The sequence below is a fragment of the Panthera onca genome, chromosome B3 (assembly GCF_046562875.1).
Source record: "Panthera onca isolate mPanOnc1 chromosome B3, mPanOnc1 haplotype 2, whole genome shotgun sequence".
Taxonomy (NCBI): domain Eukaryota; kingdom Metazoa; phylum Chordata; class Mammalia; order Carnivora; family Felidae; genus Panthera; species Panthera onca.
In genome coordinates, this window is record NC_138344.1 from 38,796,432 (window position 1) to 38,812,760 (window position 16,329).

The 16,329-nt window shown below is 46.4% G+C and overlaps 1 protein-coding gene across 2 annotated transcripts in view; it reads right to left on the reverse strand.

Annotated features, from left to right (window-relative positions):
- The window catches only part of DIS3L (DIS3 like exosome 3'-5' exoribonuclease), a 34,231-nt gene extending 26,695 nt beyond the window's left edge, over nt 1-7,536 (reverse strand). Inside the window, exons 1-2 of one of the 2 annotated variants that reach the window (XM_078448750.2) lie at nt 7,210-7,536; nt 5,764-5,917 (exon numbers count right to left, since the gene is read on the reverse strand). In XM_078448750.2, the coding sequence (XP_078304876.1) occupies nt 5,764-5,917; nt 7,210-7,348 (293 nt within the window). In that variant the 5' untranslated portion in view covers nt 7,349-7,536. Of the gene's footprint in view, nt 1-5,763; nt 5,918-6,818; nt 7,050-7,209 lie in introns of those variants that run through there. The other variant, XM_078448751.2, reaches the window with a different exon arrangement.
- Between the last annotated feature and the right edge of the window lie 8,793 nt (nt 7,537-16,329).

Genomic DNA, 16,329 nt, shown 5'->3' on the forward strand with positions numbered 1-16,329 from the left:
TAAATGGAATCATAGAAAAATGACCTTTCATGTGGCTGGCTTCTTTTACTTAGTACAATATTTTCAAGGTTCATCGATGCTTGTAGCCTGTGTTGGTTCTTCATTCCTTTTATGGCTGAACAGTATGCCCTCATATGGATAAACCATGCTTTGTGTAACCATTATCAGTTGATGGACATTTGAGCTGTTTCCACTTTGGGGGCTGTTATGAACACAGTTGCTATGAACATTTGTGCACAAATTTTGTGTGGATAGAGTTTCGGTTCTCTTGGTTACATACTTAGAGACTTCTACAGACTTTTACCTACTAAGATGCTGTTGGATATTTCTATTTCTGTCCATCTCTAAGCTACCAACACCTCTCATGTGAACTAAAGTAATAGCTTCTCCACTGGCCCAGTCATCGTTTCTTTCCCTTTTTTTTTTTTAACGTTTATTTATTTTTGAGACAGAGAGAGACAGAGCATGAACGGGGGAGGGTCAGAGAGAGGGAGACACAGAATCTGAAACAAGCTCCAGGCTCTGAGCTGTCAGCACAGAGCCGACGCGGGGCTCGAACCCACGGACTGTGAGATCATGACCTGAGCCGAAGTCGGCTGCTTAACCGACTGAGCTACCCAGGCGTCCCTCTTTCCCTTTTTTTAAGTTTAAAAAAAAATTATCTTTGAGAGAGAGACACACACAGAGAGAGAGAGAGAGAGAGAGAGAGAGAGAGAGAGAGCGTGCCCATGAGCAGGTCGGGGGCAGAGACAGAGGGTGAGAGGGAGGGAATCCCTGCTGTCAGAGCAGGCCCCCCAAGTGGGGCCCAAACCCATGAAGCTAGTGACCTGAGCCAAAATCAAGAGTCGGATGCTGAGACACCCAGGCGCCCCCAGTCACTTTTTCAAAGTAGGAATCTGATCATATATATCGTCCCACCCTGCTTACAACCCTTCACCAACATCCGGAGACTCATCCAAGCCGGGGCCTTTTTCTGTTCCTTGAGTGGGCCAAACCCCCCCTCCCCACACCCTGCACAGCAGCCCCCTCACCTGGAAAGCTTTTCTCCTTTCTCTCTCTGGTTTACTCCTACCCATCCCCTAGAGCCCAGGGTAGGCATCTCCCTCAGGAGCCTTTCCTCTCCTCCCTAACTTAGGCTCTCCTGGAACCACGCACCTGTCTCTCAGGGCATCTGTCACAGCTGTAGTCCCCCATCTGCATGATTATCTGAGTAGCACCTGTCTCCCCCTCAAGGCTGTGTCTGCTTTTGTTCATCACTGCATCCTCAGCGCTAGCACAAGTTTCTGGCACACACGGTCTCTCAGTATTTGTTGAATAAACGGATGGATGAATGCTGTGGACAAGACAGCCTCACAGAGTCATCAAATGATCCCTCACTGGGACGCCTGGGTGGTTCAGTCCATTGAACAACCAACTCTTGATTTTGGCTCGGGTCATGATCTCATGGTTCGTGGGTTCGAGCCCCACGGCAGGCTCCGGGCTCATGGTGCCTAGCCAGGTTGGGATTCTCTCTCCCCCTCCCTCTCTCTCTGCCCCTCCTGCGTGCACGCATGCACGCGCGTGTGCACACACACACACACACACACACACACTCCCTCTCTCTCTCTCTCAAAATAAATAAATAAGCTTAAAAAAAAAAAGAGAAATCCATCACTGAATAAGCATTTGAGGATTGCTGGATGGTAGAACATGTGATTATCCTCAACAATCAAAAACTCAACACTTTTTGATAATGCTTTATGTATTATGCTTCTGAGAATGGCCATTTTCTGCATTGATATTACTGAAATCAAAATACAAGATCACATTAAAGAACCAGGTAAGACGCTATGTCTTTTTATGGTTACACTCAACTCTGGTGATTTCATCTCAGTAAAACAATGTCATCTGTTGCATTAAATTAAAGTTCATTTGCAATCTTTTTATTTTGTAAATTTGTTTATTTAATATGAAGGTCTGGTTTGGGTTTAGGGCTGTAGCAAGTACTTAAGCGTGAGGACTTTACATCTAGATTTATGTTTAAACACGTTTAAGTAATAATGCAATCGAATAAATTAACACTGGGTGTCCATGAGAAAAAAGCCTATAAAAAGCCTTTTAGAAACAAACTCAGTAACATTACTCATGTTGAGTAATACTTATATTGAATGGTGAATTAGATCATTTGACCTCTTAGATCTTTTCCAATTATAATATTCTATAATTTCAGTATTTAAAAATTTTTTAAGTTTATTTTTTTTAATGTTTAATTACTTATTTATGTTGAGAGTGTGTGAGCAGGGGAGGAGTCGAGAGAGAGAGAGAATTACAAGCAGGTTCCACTCTGTAAGCACAGAGCCCGATGTGAGGCTTGATTTCACAAACTGTGAGATCATGACCTGAGCTGAAATCAAGAGTTGAACGTTTAACTGACTGAACCACCCAGGCGCCCCTAAGTTTATTTTTTGAGAGAGAGAGAGAGAGAAAGAGAGAGGCAGGGAGAGAATGCATGAGGGTACACAGGAGGTAGGGGCAGAGAGAGAAGGAGAGAGAGAGAATCCCAAGCAGGTTCAGGGCTGACAGCACAGAGCCCGACGTGGGGCTTGAACTCACAGAACTGTGAGATCACCAGCTGAGCTGAAACCAACTGAGCCACCCAGGCACCCCTGTAATTCCAGTCTTATGTCATATACTGAGAAACTGTTGAGACTCTGAAGCTATAATGAAGGAATTCAGGAAGGGGCCCAAAGGAGAGAAAGCAAGGCATCCTTACACCAGACACTAGACCAACCAGGTATTTTTAATTGACAAAGCTTTTCTAAGCAATAATGTTCCTAAAAGTGTATCAAATAGAATGAATTATTTACTAGCATCTCAAAAATCTCCAAGGAAGAACTGAAAAACAGAACAAAACATTTTCCAACATTAAATGAAGCAAAACACCAGAGAGCCTCTGCTAGGCCACTTGCGATTAAATATAAAAAGTCCAAGGACAGGGCACCTGGGTAGCTCAGTCGTTTAAGTGTCCGACTTCGGCTCAGGTCATGAAATCGTGGTCTGTGAGTTCAAGCCCCACGTCGGGCTCTGTGCTGACAGCTCGAAGCCTGGACCCTGCTTTGGATTCCGTGTCTCCCTCTCTCTCTGCTCCTCCTCCCCCACTCAAGCTCTATCTCTGTCTCAAAAATGAATAAACGTTAAAAAAAACTTTTTTTTAATATAAAAAATAAAAAGTCCAATTACTTCTACCTAACGCTTTTGAAGTCTAAATTAATAAAGCAAATTCCCTGGCTCTTCCATAGTCAACGGTTGGGATCAATTATAAAGTTAGCTTTCAATATATGACACTCTCTAGGGCTCAGGTAATTTTGGTCCTTTAGAGGTTTCAACCTGCTGGTTGCTTACCAGGGACACAAAGCACCAAGACCCAAACCTGCTGATTCCTTGTCCTGCCTCCTCTTTCTCTTCATCAGTTACGTCCAGCACTCTTGCTTTAGGACCAAGCTCAAACCTATTTCCTTCGGAGAGCTTTCGGGCTGAACCCTCACACCCTGTATTTACCTCTGCACTTTGTACAGTCTACATTAAATAATACTGCCTGGGTCTCAGGTGTGCCACCATTACCTTCTTGCATCTAACCCAACAAGACAACAGGTCTGTTGAGAGAGGGACTAATACAGTTGACCTTTGAACAACCTGGGTTTGAATTGTGGGGGTCCACTTCTATGTGAGGTTTTATTTTTTCAGTAAATATGATACAGCACTGTAAAGGTATTTATTTTGAGAAAGAGAGCAAGCAGGAGCAGGGGAGGGGCAGGGGCGGGGTGGGGGGGAGAGAGAGAATCCCAAGCAGGCTCCATGCTGTCAGTGCAGAGCCCAATGCAGGGCTTGAACTCACGAACCATGAGATCATGACCTGAGCCGATATCAAGAGTTGGAGGCTTAACTGCCTGAGCCACCCAGGCACCCCGTCCTTACAGTTTTCTTAATGTTTTCTTTTCTCTAGCTTACTTCATTTGCAAGAATACCGTATACAGGGGCGCCTGGGTGGCTCAGTCGGTTAAGCGTCCGACTTCGGCTCAGGTCACGATCTCACGGTCTGTGGGTTCGAGCCCCGCGTTGGGCTCTGTGCTGACAGCTCAGAGCCTGGAGCCCGTTTCAGATTCTGTGTCTCCCTCTCTCTCTGCCCCTCCCCTGTTCATGCTCTGTCTCTGTCTCAAAAATAAACGTTAAAAAAAATTAAAAAAAAAAAAGAAAAAGAATACCGTATACGATATAGAATATAACATACCAAACATACGTTAATCGGCTATTTATGTTACCAGTAAGGATTCTGGTCCACAGTAGGCTATTAAGTTTTGAGGGAATCAGAAATTATATATATATATATATATATATATATATATATATATATATATATATATATACATACATATATATATATGGATTTTTGCCTGTGTAGGGGTCCATGCCTCTAATCCCCATGTTGTTCAAGAGTCAACCGTACTTCTTTTTGTACTCTATAAGGCCTGGAACTATGAGCTCAAAATGTGCTTACCAAATGGGAAAACCAAGATGTTGTCGTATGGGCCTATTTCACAACTCCTCATCCTTTGTTTTCACATTTAGTATATTTAGAGACATGGTGGAAAAACAATAGTTTTTCATCAATTTAACGACTTTTGAAATGTCCAGGAGAAAAGACATTTAAATTCCAATGCTTTGCTTTTGCGTGTCCCAGGAATTGGTTTTTAAAACAACACTTAACATTAAAAATATTTTTGAAAACAGAAGCTGAAAAGCCTCAGCAGAGTGCGCGCAATCTGAATGATAGCCACAAATTGATTTTAGTAGCAGAAATTGAAATACGACACCTGGAGCAGCGTTCAAACCTGGATGTGTATAAACGTCTCTATCTGTGTGTCTGAACAAAATCAAGTTCAGGCTCATTTAAAAATATTCAACCTGAAAAATCTGCAATCCAGTCAATGCGCTTTTTTTTGAACAGAGCATATAATGACAACCTATCATTTTCATATACAAATAAACACACTTTATCTTTTACCATCAACGTCTGAAGAAGCCACAACACTTAAAAAAGGATAAACACACAGTGTCTGCTTTCTAAATAACGAGGGGTGTTAAGAGGTTGGATGCATAATTCTAATATGGTGGTTCTAACCAGTCTTCACGTGGAAATCATAAATCCTTTCCCAATGTTAAACGAAGCAAAACCATTTTTCAGATAATTGTTTAAAAGGTGAACAAACAATTCTTCTTCATTTAGGTACAAGGCAAGCCTTGTGGACGGATTTCAATCAGAGATCCTTTGTTTAGCAAATACAATTAGTATGGTTGGTAGTTTTACTAGTAATGTAAATATAAACCAAGTTACTTCTGGTTTCATTAAGTGCAATTTGTATCACAAACAGTTTAAAATTTAAAAATACAGCAGTACTCTTTCCCCTTCCCCCCAAAGTGTAGGCTTCTGAAAAACACTGTATTGAGCAATTAAATGTAAACCAAAAGCCAAGAATCTTAAATACCCATATGCTGGGGACACTGCAGTTTATTGATCTACAGTCAGAGCTCCTGGCCAGGTGTTGAAGCCGAAATATAAAATAACGTTACTGCCTTCCTCACCAGCAAAGAGAATACCAAATTAGTTCAAAAAGTCCCTTCAGACAAAATAATGAATTCCTCCAACAAAGGGACCTTTTCTAAAGGGGAAAAGAAAAATACGCCATATAAAAATAAATAAATAAATAAATAATGTGACATAGATACCTCCGGCCCCTTTGATGCTGCACAGTTTGACAAGCCGTTTGCATGAAAATAATTCCCTTCAACTCCGGAAACTCAAGGATCTCGAGGTAATCTTGAACAACTTTCCAATCTGGGATCATGTAATGAGTCACATCACTAGACAAGAGTTTCCCATCTGAAAACATAATTCAAAACGTAAGCGATTAGACGTTTGCAAGCCTGGCTTATTACTATTTCAAGGTCACGGTGCTCCAGTTTGCAAGATAACTTCCAGTCTTAACTACACCCTAAAGTTTTTGAAGGATATGACAAATCTACTTTGGTAGAGGCCCCAAGTTCAGGTAAATTCAGCATCTTCATTTTTCTGAAGCTGCGATGAGACTCAGCGTGCTGTGTGGCGTTGCCAGGGGTGCAGAAGATGACTAATTTTTTAAAAACCAGCAAATCCTCAGCACAACCTAAATATTTATTTATGTTAACTCACGGACATACTCGAATGGCATTCAAGTGGGGTCCTTCCAAATATACAAGTAAACCACTTGTTTATGCCTGGCAATTTCAAGCGGGTTCTGAATCAAGCTTGTGAACATGCTCGGAAGCCTCCAGGGGCCACAAAGCCGGAATCGACTGGAAAAGATGCTCAGTGCCAGCAAGGGCAGTGGTTAGGCTCTCCACCCGGCCCGCATCTCAGGGACCTGGTTCGCCAAGGTGTAAACGAAATGTTCACCTTAACCATAAACTGAGGATTCCAAATACTCGCTGGGAAGGACCCTCACGCCCCCCTCCCACCAGAGGGAAGAGAACCAGTAATCTCCCTCGTTAAATCGGCCACCCTTGCAGCTGAGAAAACAAGTGGGGGAAGGTGTAGCGCACGGCAGCTCCAAATCCAGCTTTCCCGTGACCTTCCTGTACAACGAGGGCCCAGACAATTCGCAAACCCTAGTGCAGAGGACTCTCCACTGGCCGAAAGTCTGAGGCATCTGGGCTGGCAGGTCAGAAAATTTGTGGGGAGTAAAAAGTGTCAAATGAGCGGCAGCAGGAGCTCTGGGCGCCCGCGCCGCGGGATGGCGCCCCACCTCGCGCCGTGGGCCCCGCAGCTCAGCACCCTCGCCCCATTTCACGATCTCGCGATCCTGGGGGCGCACAAGAGGCCGGTTCCGGCGCCCACGGGCCCCTCGGAAAGCGCCGATCGCCGGGCCGCCGGGCTCTGGGCCCGGAAGTGGAGAGCCCCAGAAGCAGCGCGCCGCGGCCGTCGGGGCGGCTCCGGGGCCGCCGGGCCTCTCGCTCCGCACCCGCAGCCCCGCCGCCCGCCGGGCCCGAGTGCTGCTGCCTGGGCGGGCGGAGACCCGGCGGCCTCGCGCTCCGCCTCCTGCCGCGGCCCGGCGCCTCCCGGCGGACGGACGGCCCCGCCACCCTCGCTCCCGCCGCCCGGGGCTCTCCGCGCTGCGGCCCGGCCGGGACTCTGACCGTTGCGGCAGGTGGCGGGCTGCGGGCAGAGCGGGCTGTTGCAGGGCACGCTGGGCCGCAGGTAGTGCTCTCTCACGATCCGCAGCGTCCGGCCCTGGAAGGTCCTCAGGAGCAGCACCTTCTCCCGCTTCTGCAGCATGCCGGCGGTGCTCGGCGGGGGCACGGCTCCGGGCCCTGCGAGGCCGCCCCGAGCGAGCGGCCGGGAGGCGGCGGGCGAGGCGCGGCGCGGGCGGAAGCGAGGCCGCGGCTCGGGGCCCGCCCCCTCGGCCGGGCGGCCTGGTCTACGCGGGCTCCCGGGCACCCCTTGGTAGCCGCCGGAGCGCCCCGAGGGGCGCAGGAACCGCCCTAACGGCCACGTCCGGGGCTGAGAGCTGGAGGAGCCCCGCGGCAGGCGTGCTCCAGCCCCGGCAGGCTACAGCAGCCCCGCCTCAGTTTCTCCCCTGCCTACCGTTGCCTGGGGGCTGGGAAAGGTGGAAACCGCCCAAAACACTTAGATATAAGATCTGTGGAATATCTGGAAGCTAGTTTAAAGCCTGGTGAAGAAAGATTTGGTGCAACTCTGAAGGGTTATCAGACCCCCGGGGCCATACAGGAATGGGAGCTGCGGAGGGGGTAATTATTAGTGTTTTCTCTTGGTTGGTCTTGCTTTCCAAAAAGAGCTAAAAGATTGAGCGAATAAGCCAGCAACCCTGCCAGCCCAGCATTTTTCCCCCCTTAAAAAGTATTTTTAATTTCATGTATTTTTAATCCCTATAAAAATTCAAATAATGCAGATAAAATGAAAACCAATCCATTTCCTTGAGGTAAACACTTATCTATTCAATCCCAGCTTTAGGGCATTTGCAGCCTCTGGCAAAGGAATTCTCCTTTAAACTTGGAGATGCACAGTTTGTTCTGGGATCGCACACTCTTCGTTGGGTAGAAGCCACTGTTCTTCCACGCACTCAGCGAAGACTTATGAACTGTACCAAAAGCATGACATACAAGCGTCCCATGTAATTTCCACAAGTCAACGGAGTCAGGCATTATTACTCCCATTTTACAGATGATGAGACAGGAGTAGGAAGGTTAAGTGGCCAAGTTTACCCAGTTATTAAGTGGTAGAATCAATACTCAAGCCAAGAACTGGCTGAATCCAAAGCAGGCTCTTAACTCATTACTGTGTTATTCACAGATGAATAAAATATAGCTCTTGTATCTAAGGACTTTACAGTCTCCTTCTTGAGCTCTAGTTAAGGCGGTTTAACCAGCCGGCTGGGAACATTAGCGCTTCCTATTGTTAAAAAAAAATTCAAGTAAATGTAAAGATCAAATTGGCTGTATTTAAGGATTTATGAATCACACAGCATCCCATCTAGCAAACAGAAAAGGAGCTCTGAGGAGCTGTACAAAATGGAAGGGTTTTTAGGACAAAGGGAAGTGGAAAAGGAAGTTCTGAACAAAGAGTGGATTGTCTCCGGCAAGGTTACCTTCCCTTGGAGGAAGAGTTGGGGGATCAATCATGCGGAACACCTCACTAGAGTGGATCAAATAATTCCAGAAAGACTGGCTAAGGGCACATTCCTGGGAGAGGCAGAGACCAATTAAGTCTTGGTTTGTTGTCCTGGGGGCAGTTTGGGGCCTATTGTTCCTTTCTTTTTTTTCCCCCCCTCTTCCCTCTCAAGTGAAACATGTGATCAAAATTGAAGCCATTAGCGCATGCTCTGTGCTTCTCACAGCTTTTGCTGATCCTCTGTGTGATTTTCACAGGTTGGGATGGTTTTTTTTGCTGGATCTCCGTGGTAGTCACAGGTCATGACTCCAGGTTCACAGTTTTCTAGATGGTCGTTTCCTTCACTCCTTTTCTGGCGTTCTGGTCTTAGGGAGATCATTTGCTTGGTGGTTAGTCGCTGTTACACCTGCGTTTAAAGCTTTGGAGGGAACATAGTGTACTAGGGAGACCACTGTGATTATTATGAGCAGAATAATTCCCAGTGTTTGGAGTGCACTTTGGAGCCATGGTCCCCAAGACCCAACCCGGTCAAAATCAAGTAAGTCAAAGAAAAACCGATCGCATTGAAGCAGGCACCTTTTAAAGCCAAATGGCATGTATAGTGATCTTTAAAAAAAAAAAAATTAATGTTTTATTTATTTTTGAAAGAGAGAGAGAGAGAGAGACAGAGTATGAGCAGGGGTGGGGGGTGGGCAGACAGAGAGGGAGACACAGAATTCGAAGCAGGCTCCAGGCTCTGAGCTGTCAACACAGAGCCCAATGTGGGGCTTGAACTCAGGAACCCTGAGATCATGACCTGAGCTGCAAGTCAGAGGCTTAACTGAGCCTCCCAGGTGCCCCAATTTATGTAACTGTTACTTATGTAACTGTTTCAACTTCTCCTCAAGCCTTAATCCAGTACAGCAGGTGGTCCTGGTGGCCACAGCACAGATGACTTCTTGCTCAGCTGAAAGAGTACTGAGGTCTATCTTATTATCAAAAATAACCTTGCCCACAGAGTCTAGGGATTTTTGTTGGGCAGCTTTTGTCTTAGCACATGCTGCAATATTTTCAAGAGTTAAGGAGAGGTCCCTGATCATACTTATTCCCATTTATTCCTAGTCAAGGAAGTAGGGCCCTGTGAAAGGAAGCAAATCCTGAATCTTGAAAGTTTCTTAGAAGGTCCTTTCTAGGGGCGCCTAGGTGGCTCAGTCGGTTAAGCGGCCAACTTCGGCTCAGGTCATGATTTCACGGTCCGTGTGTTCGAGCCCCACGTCGGGCTCTGTGCTGACAGCTCAGAGCCTGGAGCCTGTTTCAGATTCTGTGTCTCCCTCTCTCAGACCCTCCCCCGTTCATGCTCTGTCTCTCTCTGTCTCAAAAATAAATAAACGTTAAAAAAAAAAAAAAAAAAGGTCCTTTCTAAGTTGACAATGTAAATTCAGGGGAGTGGGGTGACTTAGTTTGAATGTAAATGGTTAGAGGCACAGTTAGGTACCCTAAGAGCTATTACCCAACTCTGTGTCAGCCATCTAGGAATTCAGAGCCCCAAGGAGGATAAGAACCACCACAGACAAAGATAAACCATGTTGGGGCACAAAGCATTCTTGTTAAGGTGATACCATCAATGGATTCACCCACAGGGATTGTTGCATTTGCCTGTTCAAGCCAGGACTCGGTTGGGTTTTCAGTGTATTTAGGAAGTAAATCTCCTAGCACAAAGCAGTTGTTCTAAATACCTCGCAAAGATGGGTGCTGCCGGTGAGGTCTTTTTGTGATTGGGGACAGATCTGAGTTAGGTAATCATGGGACTGTGGGTGTGCAAATGTATTGAGATTTACATAGGTACTTGTGTCTACTTGGGTAAAACAGTTATCATTGGTGAAAAGTAAAAACAAGGCACTAGATTTCTGGCCATTTGAGTGGAACTTGATAAGAGACTTCTAAGGCAGGGAGTGGGGGGTGGCGTCTATCGTTGTAGTGACATTGGGAATAGAAGAGAAATTGGTCATAGGAACGACCATGGGGGTTTCTAGCATCATGGACAGATTGGAGTTTTTGATGAGAAGTTCAACAATTTGAAAGGTTACCCTCCTTAGGAATGGTCTGGGAGATACAGATGATGGCACAGGCAATGCCAGAGTAATGGAAATAAAAAGAAAGGATTTCATGTTTATTTAAAATATGAAGTCTTTGGGGTGCCTGGGTGGCTCAGTCGGTTAAGCGTCCAACTTCGGCTCAGGTCACGATCTCGCGGTATGTGAGTTCGAGCCCCGCGTCGGGCTCTGTGCTGACTGCTCAGAGCCTGGAGCCTGTTTCAGATTCTGTGTCTGCCTCTCTCTCTGCCCCTCCCCCGTTCATGCTCTGTCTCTCTCTGTCTCAAAAATAAATAAACGTTAAAAATAAAATAAAATAAAATAAAGTCTTTATCTGGCATCTTGGGTGAAAGCAGTCTACTCAATGGAAGCTACTTGTCTTTCTCACCAGTTTGATTTGGAAGTTTCCAGTATCTGCCTAGGATCAGATGTCACATGGAGCCTTCTTTACCTGTGAGATGTACACCCAACCCTCAATGCCTTCTGGTTTCACATCAGTGTCAAGAGCACTTGGTAAGGTCCCTTCTTTTTTATTTTAAGTTTATTTATTTTTGAGAGAGAGAGTGCACACAGGGCAGAGAGGGGGAGAGAGAATCCCAAGCAGTTTCTGCACTGTCAGTGTGGAACCTGATGCAGGGCTTGATGTGGGGCTCGATGTGGGGTTCAATGGGCTTGAACTCACCACCCGTGAGATCATGACCTGAGCCGAAACCAAGTGTTGGATGCTTGACTGACTGAGCCACCCAGGCACCCCGGTAAGGTCCCTTCTCAGAATTCAAGAACTGTCTTCTAATGACATTTCCAGAATACCTAGACAGCAAGCTCCAGACTGTGACGAGCAGGACCCTTTGAACTGGGATCTTGGAAAGCTTCTTTAACCTGTTGATGACAGGCTTTAGCCTAAGGCTTGAAAGATTTACAGTAACTGGTCATACTAGCATGAGGTAAGGGATCAGCAGAAGGTTGTATACCAATAAACGTTGGTTGACCGGTGACTGTCTTATGTGCGGTGAGTTTATGTTTCCCAAAGGCGGTCTGCAAGTACTCAGCAAGACCAGAGGCAATACTGAGGCCAACAGAATCCAGGAGTTTCAGCAAGTTTAGAGATTTTTAAGTTTGAAGATCCCATTCATTCTCTCGACCTTGCCTGATGATTGAGCGTGATAGGAACCGTGATAATTCCAAGAGGTTGCTAAGGTTTTTGTTAAAGCTTGTAGTGTTGCCCACCGAAATGGGTGCCTTGATCACTGGAGATTGTGGAAGTTATACCCCAAGTGGGAAACATGTTTTCTAATTTCTTTGCCACTGTGAGGGGATCTGCCTTGCGGCAGGGTAAGGCTTCAACCCATCCAGAAAACGCACAGACAATAACAATGACGCATTGATAACCTATACTAGGTGGCAGTTGAATGAAGTCCAGCTGTGGATGCTTAAAGGGTCTCAACAAAGGAGTTTTGAGGCCTCTGGGAATGAAAATAGTTTTTCCAGGATCAGGCATTGGTGGTGAACCATTTTTGCAATTTTGTAGAAGTCTCGCCACACATGTTTACTTGTAATTTGTAATATAAATCCCTTTAGTTGCTCCTTGGTGGGTGAAGGAGTGCAAAATCAGAAAAACGGGATTTGCCAGGGAGCAAGGAAGAACGAAGTGGCTGTCTTGGGGTGCCCCGTAGCCCCAACGGTGCATTTAATCTACAACCATTGTTTACCCATTCTGGTCTCTGATTCAGGAGGCAGACGGTAGCCACGTTGTACTTAAGAAATCAAGATGGCAGAAGTCTGGCAATGAGGGGTCGGGAGCAGAATGGATTTTACACACACATGCCACAACCTCTATGGAGTCTGTTGCTACTGCCCTCGCATGGAAATCAGCCAGGGCATTTCCAGATGCCCAGGTTCCGTCTTTTCATGCCTCAGTTTTGATGGCAGCGATTTCGGAGGATAAGAGAATAGCAGTCAGAAGTCATTTACTTGTTGTACACTTTTTAAAAAACAATATTTATTTATTTTGGGAGGAAGCGTGTGCGGGGGGAGGAGAAGAGAAAGGGAGAGAGAGAATCCCAAGCAGGCTGTGCGCTGTCAGTGCAGAACCTGACCTGAGACTTGATCCCGTGAACTGTGAGATCATGACCTGAGCCGAAACCAAGAGTCAGACACTTAACCTACTGAGCCACCCAGGCACCCCTCCTTCTTGTACATTTTTGACTGGGGCCCCCGGAAGATGTAGGAAAACCCCTTTGTTTCCATAACATCTCCAAGTCATGGATGACCCCCAAAGGCATACCGGCTATCAGTATAAATGTTAACAATTCGTCCTTTTGATAACTGGCTTGCTCCGGTAAGGGCCTGGAGCCCTGCTGGATGGATTTAGCTTGTGGCAAATTCTCTCTTTCAAGGAGCTCACATTGGATAGTAACAGCATATCCAGCTTGGAAAATCCCTTTCTCATTTTGATAGTATGACTCAGCAGCAAACGAAATGAGATCAGGATTAGTCAAAGTGGTGTCTTGCGAAGCGGGATGCGGTGTCACGAGATGGGATGTCCCTACCTCACAGTCACGGGGCTCACCTTCATCAGGCAGAGAGGTTGTAGATTAAGGACATTGCAACATTTAAGATGTAAATTAGGTCGTGAAAGCGGAAGGCTCTCGGAGGAGGAGCCCGCTTGCACAGCAATGTTCAGTCAATCCAGAGTTAAGAAGATTTAGGGCAGCCTGTCAAGTATGTAAATAAATGGCATGTCCTAAGGCTTCTGTGAACTTTGTAGCTGAGGCTATAGCCTTAAGGCAGTCGGGATGGGTGGAGAGCCATGGAGTCCAGCTGTCTGCTATCCCAGGAAGCGGGTCTGTTTATTGCCATGTTCCCGCATAAGCATTTCCAGGGCTTGGTTTTCTCTTTCAGGCACAAAATAAGGTGAAGGGTTTTGAATAGACACAGAGATCTAAGACACATGATTCTCGTAGTGCTTGTTTTAGTCCTATCAAGGCCTGCTCGTGTTTATCCTCCCAAGGCAGGGGTTCAGGGACTGACACTTCAGTAAGTTCCCGGTGTGGGGAAGCCAAGAGAGGGAAATTAGGCACCCGTACTCTACGATAGCCAGCCAGGCCTGAGATCCAAGAACTGTAAAGAGTAAGAGTAGGAGGCAATAGATATTGGCTCTTAGCGTCTGCAGGGCTGAACAAAAGTCTACAGCAGAGAACCACCCTGAGGCAGCTGGAACTCGCGACAAAAGGGTGTTTGGGTTTGGGAACGCTGGGAAACAGGGAATAACTGTCTTGTTTGTTTGTTTTAAAGATTCTATTTTTTGAGTGATGTCTACGCCCACCGCGGTTCTCAAACTCACGACCTTGAGATCAAGAGTCGCATGCTCCACGGATTGAGCCAGCCAGGGGCCCTGAATAACTACCTTGCTAATACTTCTCAAGTCCCGGACAAATTGCCATCTTCCCTCTCAGGTTTCTGGACTGACAAGATTGGCACATTACAGGGGTTGGTCCAAGAAGTGAGTGTGAGGCCTTGGATGGCCTCAAATTTTAGTGGATATTGAGGCAATTGGGGCAGAGGTTTAGTTATATCTGAATTTTTATAGGCTCTGAACTTTTTATTCTCCTAATGTCAGTATTAGAAGCAGCCCGCAGATTTTGGGGCACCTTGATTACATCAGGGGACTTTGTTGAAATTCTTCCTCGTCAGTGTCAAGGACCTTGTAGGGAACATAAAAGATCAGGTTCAAGTTGGTCAGGAAATGCTAAGGTGAGGTCTCCAATGGAGGCAAAATGTCTTATCCCTTTTAATTTAGAAAGGAGATCTCTACCTCATAGATTAACTGGGCCTGAATCACATAGAAAAAAGGGATGTTTTCAGCGAAAGGTCACAGAGTCATTTGTACTGCTTGAGATAGAAACTCTCTCTGAATTTTATTAGATACCCTTACTATGGAAACCTTCTTTTCACTCGGAGGGATTTATTGTCCTAGGAGAGTGGGGTTTAAAATAGAAAGTGTAGCACCAGTAGCTACCAGAATTTGGCAAGACTTCCCATCAGTTTTCATTTTAGTTTCCCATAGGCTGCTTAAAGGGATTACTGGGAGCAGTTTATCGGAGGGGCCCTTGGAGTCCCATCAACTCTGGGAAGGGACCATATGGGGGCCTTCTTTGGGGGCAGATATGGGGGCATTTGAGCTGATGTGGAAGAATCTGTATCAGGCCTTGGAGTCCCAGTTGGTTACAATTGAGACATTGATTTCCGGCCCCGTGTTTTGGTAACGGACCCCTAGGAGGGTGTAATGCTGGAGGCCCGTGTTTTAGGTCTCTGCCCTTGGAGCTGTTGTGGCTGTAAGGCCCATGGTTTGGTGAACTTTTGTTTATGGTCTCACTTCAAAGTCCTTTCAAAGTGCTCAGCTGTGGTCATGACTGTCAGTCAAACTGGTGGCTTCCCATCCTATTTCCTGTGTTTTTTATCAATCTACCGATCTCAAGAGATAATCCATTTGTAAATAGGGCAGCTAGAGCGGGTTGTGTGACCTAGTTTATTGTTGGGAAGCTGGAAGCTGTAGGAAGAGAGCTGCCACATGGACTTTAACGTCTGCCGTAGCTGGGGTGCCTGGGTGGCTCGGTCGGTTAAGCACCCGACTTCCGCTCAGGTCACGATCTCGCGGTTTGTGGGTTCGAGCCCCGCATCAGGCTCTGCGCGGACAGCTCAGAGCCTGGAGCCTGCTTCGGATTCCACGTCTCCCTCTCTCTCTGCCCCTCCCCCATTTGCACTCTGTCTCTCTCTCAAAAATAAATAAATAAAATTAAAAAGTCTGCCATAGGTTCATCTTTCTTTTGTTTGCCTGTTTGAATGACACACCAGTCAATGGCCCGAGATGACGCTAGGAATGGCTTTTTGGTTTTTCGTTCAGATTTTTTAATACGTTTAAGTAATCTCTGTATCCAACGTGGGTCTGAAACTTACAACTCTGAGATCAGGAGTCGCACGCTCCACCCACCGAACCAGCCGTGTGCCCCAAGGAATGGCTTATAAAAGGTCAGTTGCTACATTGCAGAAGCACTGCAAGCTTTTACTGGTCCATGAGGGGAACATACTAAAGATTGGGGATCTCTGATGCCATTCTCAGGGGTTTTTGCCATTTTGCTTCCTGCATCTATTTTTGGGCCTTCACCAGGTCCTGCCAACATGTGTAGAAGCTCACAAAGATCTGGCAGCCTGGATCATAGGCCCCAGCGATGACTCCAGATTTTCCAAAAGCCTTTTGGGGATCCTCCCTGCGGTTAGGAAATGTCTTTAACTATGGCCCTTAGTTTGGCCTTTGACCAAGGAGTGAGAGATACCTAAGGAGGCCTGCTGCCATCTTGAGTGGCTTTGTCTTAAAAGGGAACTGTGTGATTTTTTTTTTTTATTATGTGGACTTATTTTGAGAGAGAGACAGAGCGTGAGCGGGGGAGGGGCAGAGAGAGAGGGAGACCCAGAATCCGAAGCGGGCTCCAGGCTCCGACCTGTCAGCACAGAGCCCGATGTGGGGCTCAAACTCATGACCCGGGAGATCATGACCTG